This window comes from Bactrocera oleae, chromosome 5, assembly GCF_042242935.1.
Source record: "Bactrocera oleae isolate idBacOlea1 chromosome 5, idBacOlea1, whole genome shotgun sequence".
In the NCBI taxonomy this organism is placed as follows: Eukaryota; Metazoa; Arthropoda; class Insecta; order Diptera; family Tephritidae; genus Bactrocera; species Bactrocera oleae.
Window position 1 is genome coordinate 9,821,097 of NC_091539.1, and position 12,305 is coordinate 9,833,401.

General features: G+C 35.2%; 4 protein-coding genes across 4 annotated transcripts in view; 3 read left to right on the forward strand and 1 right to left on the reverse strand.

Annotated features, from left to right (window-relative positions):
- The window catches only part of PIG-K (Phosphatidylinositol glycan anchor biosynthesis class K), a 50,133-nt gene that overhangs the window by 14,781 nt on the left and 23,047 nt on the right, over positions 1-12,305 (reverse strand). The gene's annotated exons all lie outside the window — the stretch shown is intronic.
- On the forward strand, positions 378-1,805 carry LOC106622916 (uncharacterized). The gene is made up of 3 exons (XM_014242257.3): positions 378-555; positions 692-815; positions 1,611-1,805. The coding sequence occupies exons 1-3, from the start codon at positions 384-386 to the stop codon at positions 1,711-1,713; spliced, it is 399 nt and encodes a 132-aa protein (XP_014097732.3). The 5' UTR covers positions 378-383; the 3' UTR covers positions 1,714-1,805.
- Positions 3,612-4,839, forward strand: LOC106622917 (uncharacterized). Its single transcript, XM_014242258.3, has 3 exons — positions 3,612-3,775; positions 3,871-3,994; positions 4,642-4,839. The coding sequence occupies exons 1-3, from the start codon at positions 3,676-3,678 to the stop codon at positions 4,742-4,744; spliced, it is 327 nt and encodes a 108-aa protein (XP_014097733.2). The 5' UTR covers positions 3,612-3,675; the 3' UTR covers positions 4,745-4,839.
- Positions 7,695-8,892, forward strand: LOC118683040 (uncharacterized). Its single transcript, XM_036373979.2, has 3 exons — positions 7,695-7,862; positions 7,959-8,082; positions 8,695-8,892. The coding sequence occupies exons 1-3, from the start codon at positions 7,763-7,765 to the stop codon at positions 8,795-8,797; spliced, it is 327 nt and encodes a 108-aa protein (XP_036229872.2). The 5' UTR covers positions 7,695-7,762; the 3' UTR covers positions 8,798-8,892.

Consider the following 12,305-nt stretch of genomic DNA (forward strand, 5'->3'; position numbering starts at 1 on the left):
TGGCGTGAAAGCCAGCCATTGCAACCTAACCTAGCCTAACTAAACGTAAAATGTTATTATTTTTTCATTTTACGAAGTTTTAATCGACAGACCGTACATTTGTATTAATTTGGCGTCTTAAACACTAACACAAGATTATCTATTATAGTATCTATAAATAGTAATTCATTTAAACATTACCTCTCTCGCTCATTGAGAGATGATTTGCATGCGCGATCACCGGTCAGCGCTCAGCGGTATAGGTGTACATTTGAGTCTTTTACATTAAAAACTCGTTAACGGTCATGATTACTGCTGATCATTGATTTTATGTAAACATTACATCGCAATGTTATAAGTATATACATAGTTAAGCACATATTTTACATACACTGTTCTTAAAAATGAGCGACGAACGATCGCCGTACTTCAGTCGTTGCAGTTGCTTCGATAAAAGCGTACACGAAGTATACAAAATGCATTACGGTACATTTTGGCTATGCGCAGGGTTGCTATTACTTGCTGGTGGACAATTAACAGAGGCTGCGGTAGGTCGTGCCTTTTATCACAACGATGGTGAGTAACAAAAGGCGTAGAGTTATACATTTTGTACATTTTATACATATATACATACAAGTATATGTATATATAAATATAAGGATATAAAAGTAATATTACAATTATTATTATCTCTCTTCCAACTACCAATCAGCGCACCCCGGGAAGTGCACGGTAAGTGAGACAGTTATCCTCTCACCAGGTGAAACGACGGTAACATCGAACATTTGTGCGCGAATTACTTGCGAAAATGAAGACGGTCTTGCCAAAATTGCTAGGTAAGTACAATAAGTATTAGGCTACTGATGACAGAGAGAAAGAGAGATCGAAAGAAAAAGAGTTGACAGCTAAAGAGTTTTTTTTAATAAATCCCATATGCGGCTTAAGCATATTTGAATTATTTGTTTTTAAAATTGTAAGAGAGATAAAGGTAACGTGAAAAATTGTCGAGTTTTCATAGTAATTGTAAACAAAGGCTTTCCCTGCTTTCATTCACGTCATAATCTCTATTTTCATCTTTCTTCTTAGAATAAAAAAATTTAAATTAAAAAAAAAATTAAAATATAATTGCAACGGAGATCTCCTCCGGTTTCAATTTATGTTTTGATAACTGTGATACGTAAAAATCGTATTGTGCTTAAAATTTACTGGATAGGCAAGGATTTTCAGTTGCTGGAGAACTAACAGATCTGTTCTGAAATTTTACTAGCATACCTAAATAAAAGCGTCGAGCGAAACGTTTTGTACCGCTCTGCGTTAATGCCGACGTGGCATCCCTAAATAAAACTTTACGTAAAATTTTCCCTTCAATGCTGAAGTTTGTGTATTTAGAACTTTTTGACAGTAATTTGCCGCTGCCGCTTTTATTTAGGGAAGGCAGTTAGTTTTATTTTTAATTGGTTACATTGCTGTGAAGATCATGTGTACCGTTATATATGAAATACAATTTATATAGGTCTATACTTGGTTACAGCACAAATAGTGAGAATACAGTGCTGCTTTAACTTCTCTAATTGAGAACGAAAATACAAACTTTACATTTAATCACCTAATATTTCTCCTTTCTGCTTTAGTTGTGGCTCCCAAGCGCCGTTAGAAGGCTGCGAATGGGGCGATCCTAAGGATGCGGATGCGCCATATCCGGAATGTTGTGAACGCCACCGGATCTGCGCATAGAAAAAAGCATAATAAGGGCATTATGTTTATATTCGGTTATTCAAATGTAAAGTTTATTTAATAAAGTTATTTTGTTTTTCTGGTTTATTGCATTTTGCGTCTTTGTAATATAACTTGTACGTTTGGAACTTGGTATTTAAAAAATGGGGTGTTGAGGAAAAATCTTGTTGTTTTTTTCAAGAGATTTAAAGGTTATACAAGCACTTCAATCTCATCCGCCAATAAATATTTAGCCTTCAATAGAAAAACGAGCTGTGAGGAACGTCATGAAAGAACGTCACGTTGAAGAAGCACTTTTTCTTCGCCAAATAGGATCTGAAATTTTAGCCTTTCCTAAGTATCGATAAAGATCACAGCTTGTGAATCCTGGAAAACGATGGTAGTCTAGTCTACGGTTTCTTTGGAGATGATTCGTCAGTGAAGACCACTGCTGCGTTCTTGCTATGGTCTCTGGTGTATACTAGTAGTTCTATGTTCCATCTCTCCTCAATGGTTACGAAACCACGCAGAAACTGCTTTTAAAGTGCATTCGTTTCCTTGTTCATAAGACTACTTGATCCATATTACTAAATGAAAGTGACACACTCAATCCCCGCCACTGGATTGCAAATGCCTGCGAACCATTTAAACTTACGTGCTCGCTGGTATACGTGATATGTATGCCCATGTAAGAGTCCATTCAAGATTATTGACATTTTACACGCGCAAAAATTTTCTAATACCATTAAAATGTTCAAAGCTTATGGCAAGAATATTTTACTGTAGCGACACTAAAAACACATTTTGTGTCTTCGTTAACCTTTGCTGACTGTGTTGAGGGATTTCCTTTAGTTGGATAGTTATATAATACTTTGCAGTGGTATGAGTGATATGGTATGTCTTTAAGACTAACAGAATTGTAGAAATATTGAATAATTTGGCAAAATCTCCGAATGGCTGTTGAATTTTTTTAGAAGCCTTATTGCTTTAAAGTTCAGACGGAAGCTTGATATGGCTTTCGAAGAAAGTTGAAACAATTACGAAGTATCAGTTACACACCTAAGGCATTTTGCTGTGCCGTTCTCTGTCAGTAAAATGTTTTACGAATACATCAATCGGAGCCGAACTATTTTTAAAGACGCTGGCCCAAGGGTTCGGTTTATTAATAGCGATGGTATAGGTTAACCTATATTGACTTAAAACTCATCATAGAACTAAAAATTCTGGAAACCGTACAGTGTAAAATTCCATTTAATAGCTAGTGCAACAATATTAATAACAATATTAATTTCGTCTATATTTTTAATTTTGGAATATAAGACGAGTTAAAGTTGTTATCAAAGTATTAGAAACCATTTCCCAAATAATTTAAGGAATTGCGCCGAGTTAACAAACCACGGCTCGATAAAAATCCAGTTCCGCGCTAATTACTTAGAACCGACTGCCGTGAGAAGGCTTAAAATATACAACAATACTGTTATATGATATTAAATTAGCTGCAACTACTATAACATTACGGTAGGTCATATAAAAGCTCAATGTGTATACATACGTATTTGTTTTTAAATTTTGCGAAGAATTAATCGACATATATATTATATATAATATATTTATTAAGCCCCCTTAAGCACTTACTGGTGTAATTAATTATCAATTATAGCACCTATAAATAGTTACTCATCCCAAACTCATACAAACATTTACCCCTCTCGCGCATTGCTGAGCTAATTTGTATGCACTATCACCGATCGACGCTTAGCGTCGGTGTAGCTGTACATTTGAGTCTTATACTTTAAATACTAATTAACGGTGATAATTACTGCTGATCGTTGCTTTAATGTAAACATTACATAGCCATGTTATAAGTATATACATAATTAAGTATATATTTCATAGACATTGGCTTTAAAAATGAGCGACGAACGATCGCCGTAGTTCAGTCGTTGTATTTGCTTCGAGAAAAGCGTACCCGAAATAAACAAAATGCATTACGGTATATTTTGGCTATGCGCAGGGTTGTTATTACTTGCTGGTGGACAGCTAACAGAGGCCGGGACGTCAACTGCCATTTATCACGACGATGGTGAATTATATACTTTGTCTATATATATATATAAAATAAATGATATAAAAGTAATATTAACTTTAATTACAATCTTTCTTCCAACTGCCAATCAGCGCATCCCGGCAAGTGCACGCTCGGTGAGAAAGATATCCTCTCACCAGGTGAAACGACGATAACAGCGAACATTTGTGCGCGAATTTCTTGTGAAAATGAAGATGGTCTTGTGGGACTTGTTGGGTGAGTACATGATATTAGACGATTCATGAATTATTTGTTTTTAAAATAGTAAGAGAGATAGAGACAACGTTCAAATCGGAAAGAACTGTCGAATTGTCACAGTAATTGTTAAAAAAGTATGTTCTACCTTGACGTTACGGATCAATTTATTTTCCTGTCAAATGCACTTAAAAATAGTAACGGAACAAACCATCATAATCTCTATTTCTATGATTTTTGTTAGAATAACACCTTCAATAATTGAAAATATAAAACTAAAGTTACTTTAAGGTTTCTATTTATGTTTTAGCGACTGTAAGAGAAGTGTATTACAAGTATGTTAAAAATGTAGTGGATGGAGAGTGATTTCGGGTTGCTGAAAAGCTAACAGCCAGTTTTACTCTGAAGTAATAGTTTTTCGAAGTTTAGCCACTGTGAAGATATAGTGTAGCGTTATGTAGAAAATACAATTTCAATAGGTCTATACTTGTTTACAGCACAAATAGTTACAATAACGTGTGCTCTAACTTACCTAAACTCACAATAAGTACATATAAGTAGTATCAAATAAAACATTAACTAATTGAGAATTACAGCATACGCAATTATGCGAACAAAGTACAAACCATACATTTACTCACCTATATTATTTCCACTCTCTTCTTTAGTTGTATTCCCCAGGTGCCGAAAGAAGGCTGCGTGTGGGGCATTGCTAAGGATAGGAGGGCGCCATATCCAGAATGTTGTGAACGCTACCAGATCTGCTCCTAGAAAATGAAGTAACAACGACGGCATAATGTTTATATTCAGTTATTCAAATGTAAAGTTTATTAAATAAAGTGCTTTTATTTTTCTGGTTTATTGCATTTTACGACTTTGTAATATAACCTGTGTATGTATGGAACTCGGTATTTAAAAAATGAGGTTTTGAAGAAACCAGAATCCTGTAATATTTATTTGAGTTCTTAAAAAGTTATACACGTTTTTTTAAATTTCAGACTTTGTTAAAAGAGAAGTTATGTTATGCTTTAGAGCTGGATTCTGCAGCATAATCGGCAATTCAATTTCATATTCTGAGGATAGTCCAATTAATATTTAGGTCTGGCGGCGCTAATCTCCTCAAACGACTCAAATTTCTGCGCGGTGAATGTCTTTTACACGTCTGAAGCAAAAGAAAGTCGTACGGAGCCTAAACTAGAGAATACGGTATATGGAGCAGAAGTTTGTAGCCTAGTCCGGTCAATTTGGCGCAAATGCCTCTTTGCCAAAAGGAGTCATTTTATCTATTCTAAATATATTGATGAAAATTAAATTTTGTGAATCTCGGAATACGGTGGTAATTCCCTTCCCGGCCAATGGAACAGTATACGCTTTCTTTGGAGAAAATTCGATGGTGAAGACCACTGCTGCGCCCTTTCTTTAGTCTCTGGTGTGTACTAGTGGTTCTATGTTCCATCTCTACTCAATAGTTACGAAACAACGCAGAAGCTCCTTTTGAAGAGCATCCGTTTCCTCGTTCATAAGACTACTTCATTCATATGACTGAATAAAGGCGACACACCTAATCTTACCTTGGGTGAGTCCTGATTTTTTTGGCACCAAGGAAGCTGTTGTTTTTGGCATAAATTTTGAATAACTGATTAATTTAATGTTAAGAATTTTCGCTATAGTGATTAGACGACAGTTTGATATTGCTTTGGAGGTAATTTGTACCGATGACGCATTAGTAATCACACACCTAGGGAATTCGGCTTATTCGTCTTCCGATAATACCATAAATATGTTTCACGAACAAATCAATCGGATAAGACTAACCTTTAAAGACTTTAACCCAAAAATTTCGATCGAGTCACAGTCTCGATTGACTTTAAGGCATCATGGAAACTGAAGAAATAAATACTCTTGCAGGGTCTAATAGCTTGAGCAATTATATTGATTTCGTCTATATTCTTAATTTGGCATAAAAGATCGGGTCTCGTTGTTGCTGTGCTCGTAGAACGGTCGTTCGGTTAAAAATCCGAGTCCGTCCCGATTATATAGACACGACTGTAGTGGGAACGATAGTTATCGGTTATCATGTTTCCTCCAAATTCATGAAAATTGTTCAATTATGACGCCGTGGAAAAATTTTCGATACATATCACTCTTACTTTAAACTCCAGCGTTTTTTAGATGCTTTGGGGTTCTTAGGAGAAGACCTAGACTCAGAATTAAGATTTATAATCTATACCTTACAAAGAATTTAATCGTCTATCAAAAATATATAGTAAGCTTTACTTCAAACAAAATTGCGTTATTCATAAATAAATATTTCCAACCTTAACCTTGCGAATCGCTCATTCACACAAGATGCGGTTAATCATAAATCTAATTTATTCGACTAGGGAAGTAGGTAAATATGTAAAATAGAAATGACAAATCGCATAAACTTAACCGCTGAACAACTGGAAAATTTACAAAATTCAATTTCCTCGACGCATTCAAGCATACGGTAAATTGTACAAACTGCAAATCGGAAAATGTACGTAGGTGGAACAACAAGCAACAACAAATGGTAAACAGAGAATACTCGAAAGTGTAGTATACGTTGAGGCGATAAATCTGTGCGTGTGCTCCAAAATGTGGCATTGAGCGGGCGGGATATTTCAATGTCAAGTTGAGGCAAGTAAAGAGTTGGTAAACACATCATGTGTTTGGTCAGGATTCGATACATTTTTCTTAGGTTATGGTTATCTAGGCTATATTATTTTTTGTTGCTTAAGATGGTACAGACTATTGTGCGTTAGTATGTGTAAGCAAGGTTTACATATACTTTATAAGATCTCCGCTGATTGCTGCTGGGTGTTACCAACTTCGTGGCGAACTTAGCGTACCTGTTTAGGGTATAAACTATGTCTTATATACCATACTATGGTCCTTAGCAGAAGACGTTATATTCTATCCATGTCATGAGGAAATTTGAAGTTGTTTTCGAAGATGCACTCGAAAATAGTCGGTTTAAAGAGACATTGTAGTATTTTTATACTGAATTGAGCGTCTGAAGTGGCTATTTATGTCTTAGACTCGCAGTTCAAATAAATTAGGCCTAACAGTCCCGTTTGAGATTCCATGTTTGGAGAGAAGCACAGCCAGTGTTGTAACAACTTTCATTTAAGGATGCGGACCTGCAATGTTTGATGCTTTAATACTTCACCTTTCTCTTTTTTTCCCTCTTTATCTCTTCCTCTATGGCTCTTACCATATGTGATCCTTTCAACTTTGGAGAGCATAGCGTAGGTCCAAATTCTGACAAATATATGATATTAAGTTAGTTACAACAACTATAACTTTAGGGCAGGTCATGTGTAAGCTCAGGGAAAATAAATACTTATTTTTTTATATTTTGCGAAGAATTAATCGACATATTATATATTTATTAGGTCCCCTTAAGCACTTACTGGTGTAATTATTTACCAATTATAGCATCTAGAAATAGTAACTCATCCTTAACTTATTCAAACATTTACCCCTCTCGCTCATTGCTGAGCTAATTTGCCTGCGCGATCACCGGTCAGCGCTCAGCGTCGGTATAAGTGTACATTTGAGTCTGTTACGTTAAAAACTCATTAGCGGTGATGATTACTGCTGATCATTGATTTAATACAAACATTATATACCATTATATATATTTGTAAGAATATAATTAAGCGCATATTTTATAGACACCGTTGCTTTAAAATGAACGACAAACGATCAACGTAGCTCAGTCGTTGCATTCGCTGCGAGAAAAGCACATACGAAGTCAACAAAATGCATTACGGTATATTTTGGCTATGCGCAGGGTTGCTATTACTTGCTGGTGGACAGTTAACAAAGGCGTCGAAGGGGCGTGGCTATTATTACGACGATGGTAAGTAAAAAAAAAGGTGTGCAATTATATATTTTGTCTACATATATAAAAGTAATATTAACTTTTACTACTATCTCTATTCCAACTGCAAATCAGCGAACCCCGGCAAATGCACGCTCACTGACACAGTTATTCTCTCACCAGGCGAAACGGCGATATCTTTGACATTTTGTGGACAACTTACGTGTAAAAATGAAGAGGGTCTTGGAGAAACTGTAGGGTTAGTATAAAATGCTAGACTTATCATGACAGAGAGGGAGAAAGAGCGAAAGAGAAGGAAAAAGTTAAAGCTACTTAAAGTATTTGTCTTTAGTGTAGTAAGAGAGATAGAGACAACGCCAAATCGGAAAGGACTGTCGAATTTTCACAGTAATTGTAAACAAAGTTTTTACCTGTCAAGTGCATTCTATAAATATTAGCGGAACGTAACGTCATAGAGCCTACTAGCATCTTACTTTTTAGCATACAAAATAATTGAAATAAAACAACTTGAAGTAACTTTTCAGAGTAAAATTACAATAGCGGTCGCTTCCGTTTTCGATGTTTTGATGACTGTGATAGAAGTGTGCTATGTTTAAAACCTAGTGAACAGGTTAGAATTTTCAGTGAAGAGTGTGCACCGTTAGATATGAAATACAATTTATATAGGTCTATACCTACTTACAGCACAAATAGTGAGAAGATTGCTGTTCGAACTTCCCTAACCTCACTTTATATATATATAGTGTCACATTAAAGGTTACTTAATTAAGAATTGCAACATATGAAGTTATGCGAACGAAGTACAAACTTTACATTTCCTCATCTAAATTAATTCCACTCTCTACTTTAGCTGTGGTTTCCATGCGCCGTTAAAAGGTTGCCAATGGGGCGATTTTAAGGATGAGACGGCGCTATATCCAGACTGTTGTGAACGCTACCAGATCTGCGCATAGAAAACGAGGTAACAACGATGGCATCATGTTGACATTTGGTTATTCAGATGTAAATTTAATTTAATAAAGCGATTTTATTTTGCTGGTTTATTGTATTTTACGATTTTGTAATATAATCTATACGTATAAAACTCTGTATATAAGTTTTTCTAAATTTCAGAATTTGTTACAAGAGAAGGTGGGTTCGACAATAGTGCTGGCTTCTGTAGCATAATCGGTACTTCAATCTCATTTTATCAACTTTTCTTCTTTATGAGGTCTTCAACATTTCCTTCTGGGTATTACAAACTTCGTGTAAAACTTAATATACCCTTTTCAGGATATAAAGACATGAAATATCCGTGGCATTGTTTGCTGAAGGCAAATGCCAATCTTGCGTATATCTAATAGAGTAAGTACATAACTAAATATATGTAAACATACATATATTCTTTCAAAAAGGCTCAACAGCTCTCAAATGCTTGAATTTTACTGATATCCACAGTAGTAACTTTTGTTTATGTAATGCTGTAAATATGCTTACGCCGAGTACCGGAAACTTATTTATATAATATATAAGTTTCATTTACTCGTAAGAATATACATCCACCTTTCTTCGTGAACTACTGCTTTCTTTCTTCACAAATTACTGCTGCTCTTCTTCTGATTGTCGCTTTAATGCAAAGCAGTTTAGTCAAAGGCAACGATAATGCTGATTTCCGTTAAATTCAAATCCGGTAAAATTTTCCTTACATTTGGCTGGGTTTTTTTAGCTCATGAGCACACTCAAGCAGTCATCATATATTCTTTTGATCTTCTAAAACATATTAGTGTAGATTTAAGTGCAGAAAGATTATTCCGCATATCGACAGAACTGGAGTGCTTTTTCAGAATTATGCAAGAACATTAATGGATTCGGAAATATATATAAAACTCTGTCGACAGTGCTTGAGTTCTAATGGCACATGCAAGTATTTAATGAATGAGTTAGATAGGATTAGTAAAAACAATTTTAACAATACAAATATGTAATCAAAAGTTACTTAGGAGCTCACGTGGCACTTACCAAATCTTAGTATGTAAATTTGTTTAGCACTTTACACATTTTTACACACTTTTGAATTCACTTATCGCAATTGCGCACAGTTCACTTTAAAATATAAACGTCAAAGTGATATAAGCTGCGCAACAGCATCAATGCGATTTCACAGGGTGCACAACGTGAAAAACGTTCACTGTTTAATTATTTTTGTCTTATTATATTTTTTTTTATTTCTGCCTCTTTTTTAAATTTTCTTTTCTTTTTATTAAAAAATATAGCATGCGCTGTAATTCAAATTTCACGCTTAATACTTTCTGCTCCGCATTCTTTTGTTTGACGGCGCTTATTCAAGGTAATCACACTAACTGCAGTTATTAAATTTTCTTTGTGGCAAGAAAAAGAGTGTGTATGTACTTTATATATGACATTAAGCAACTTACTACATAGAATCAAAACAAAATAAATTTTAATAACTCAAATGAATCCAAGAAAGCTGAAGAAAACCTCAGCAACAAGGCAGAAAAATAATAATAGGCAAACGGTGTTAGTCCTAATTAACGCAGCTTAGGCAAACTCATGTAAAAGCTTACAAAAATGCAGTTATTTCCTTTGTTTTGTGAATAAGCCGCTATTATTGAAATACAATTATAATTAAAACTGAATTAAAATATTTTCTGTTTCAATTTAAAGTTAAAAAAAATGTAATACACTCATGTGAGGCACCCAGTTCATTCTTTTTTAAGCAGCAGCTGATCATCAATATTAAAATATTAACAAAGCTGTCAAAGCGGAAATAAGTTTGAACTTGTGCTGTGAAACCATGATTAATGGGTGAAACGATAGATTAAATCTTCTTTAAATTAAGAAATATTAAAATATATGTATTAAAGAAAAATTAAAAAATAAATGTTAATTATTGTAATAGGAAATTAAATGCAAATGTTATTTGGATTTTGGTGTTAATTATGGAATTCGTAATCGGAAGCTGTAGTGCTAAGCAAGTTTGCCAGGCGAGCATAGCTGGGTGTTCTTGTGGATGGCTCTGATGGCCATGAGCTTTTAACAGTTATAATTGCGCATATTTATACATAGATACGAGTAAATATATACATCTTTATGGATTGTTTGTGGCGTTATTTTATTGTTGAAAGATTGTAAGTGCAGGCTGCTCGATCGAAGTTTCCAAAACACGCTGAGTACAATATATTAGGTAAAGAAAAAAGTTCGTTCGGTTTTTTATTGATTTTTCAAAAGATGACTTGTGTACATTTGTCCGATTTAAGTCAAATATGCGCCGTTTTGTTCGAGATGCCAACTTCATTATACCCCTCTCGTAGAAGACTGCGTCCCTATTGCCAAAAAACTCGGAGAGCCAATTTTCACAGGCCTCTCTTGAGGCCAACTTCTCACCATTAAGCGCGTTCGCCATGGGCAGGAAAAGATGGTAATCACTTGGTGCCAGGTCCGGACTATAAGGTGGGTGCAAGAGAACCTCCCATCCGAGCTACAGGTGCTTCTGGCGAGTCACCAAAACGTGTGTGGCCTGGCGTTGCCCTGATGGAACACAATTCGGCCTCTGTTGATCAAAGATGGCCTCTTCTGGATGAGTGCTGCCTTCAAGCGGTCCAGTTGTTGGCAGTAGAGGGCCAAATTGAGCGTTTGGCCATAGAGGAGCAGCTCGCAGTAGATGATTCCTTGCCCATCCCACCAAACACACAGCAAAACCTTCCTGGCCGTCAGATCGAGCTCCTTTTTGAATCCAAGGTTATGCAAATGGTTCCAAACGGTTTTCTGGCTTATCTTTAGTTCCTCAGCAATTAAATAAGTGCTCACGTCACGGTCTGTTTCCACTATTTCCATGATTTTATCGCAATTTTCGACGACAGGCCTCCCGACGCGTGGTGCATCTTTGACATCGAAATTACCGGAACGGAACCTAACAAACCACTTTTGTCCTGCTTTTTCAGCCGCTTTGGCTGCTTTTTCGCTTTGATCGAAGAAAAATTGTAAAATATAGCGAATTTTCTCTTTGTTGGTGTCCATCTTTGACGAGCACTCACAACGAACTGAGTAAATCAATCGAAAAACTGTCAAAGACAAACTTTTAGCGCGAATAAACACGTTTTCAGCGCCGTATAGTATGACATGATGCGACAGGTAACACTAGTACTATGGACAATAACGCCATCTCTTAGATAAAAACCGAACTCTCTTAGATACTTGACCTAATATTATAGTCTTCTCAATAGGCTCTTAAACGTTATGTTAGCGAAATTATAAAAATAAAATTTCGTTTTAAAATTAATATTGAAAATTAGAAAGCAACTTTTTTTATTTTTATTTTCAGTATTTGCATATACAATATATACATATACGTATATGTATGTATTTCTTTTTGCGCTATTAAAAATGTACCAAAAGACTAATTGTGTTCATTTTGATTAATTAGACATTATTACAATTGGCACTTAAAAAATCTCATTGAAA

What these genes read in the sequence shown, in the direction of transcription:
- LOC106622916 (XM_014242257.3), top strand. Translation starts at nt 384, where the DNA reads ATGAGCGACGAACGATCGCCGTACTTCAGTCGTTGCAGTTGCTTCGAT. An exon ending in TGCCTTTTATCACAACGATG is followed by an intron (nt 556 to 691) that starts GTGAGTAACAAA and finishes ACTACCAATCAG; the next exon opens with CGCACCCCGGGAAGTGCACG. An exon ending in GGTCTTGCCAAAATTGCTAG is followed by an intron (nt 816 to 1,610) that starts GTAAGTACAATA and finishes TTTCTGCTTTAG; the next exon opens with TTGTGGCTCCCAAGCGCCGT.
- LOC106622917 (XM_014242258.3), top strand. Translation starts at nt 3,676, where the DNA reads ATGCATTACGGTATATTTTGGCTATGCGCAGGGTTGTTATTACTTGCT. An exon ending in TGCCATTTATCACGACGATG is followed by an intron (nt 3,776 to 3,870) that starts GTGAATTATATA and finishes ACTGCCAATCAG; the next exon opens with CGCATCCCGGCAAGTGCACG. An exon ending in GGTCTTGTGGGACTTGTTGG is followed by an intron (nt 3,995 to 4,641) that starts GTGAGTACATGA and finishes TCTCTTCTTTAG; the next exon opens with TTGTATTCCCCAGGTGCCGA.
- LOC118683040 (XM_036373979.2), top strand. Translation starts at nt 7,763, where the DNA reads ATGCATTACGGTATATTTTGGCTATGCGCAGGGTTGCTATTACTTGCT. An exon ending in TGGCTATTATTACGACGATG is followed by an intron (nt 7,863 to 7,958) that starts GTAAGTAAAAAA and finishes ACTGCAAATCAG; the next exon opens with CGAACCCCGGCAAATGCACG. An exon ending in GGTCTTGGAGAAACTGTAGG is followed by an intron (nt 8,083 to 8,694) that starts GTTAGTATAAAA and finishes TCTCTACTTTAG; the next exon opens with CTGTGGTTTCCATGCGCCGT.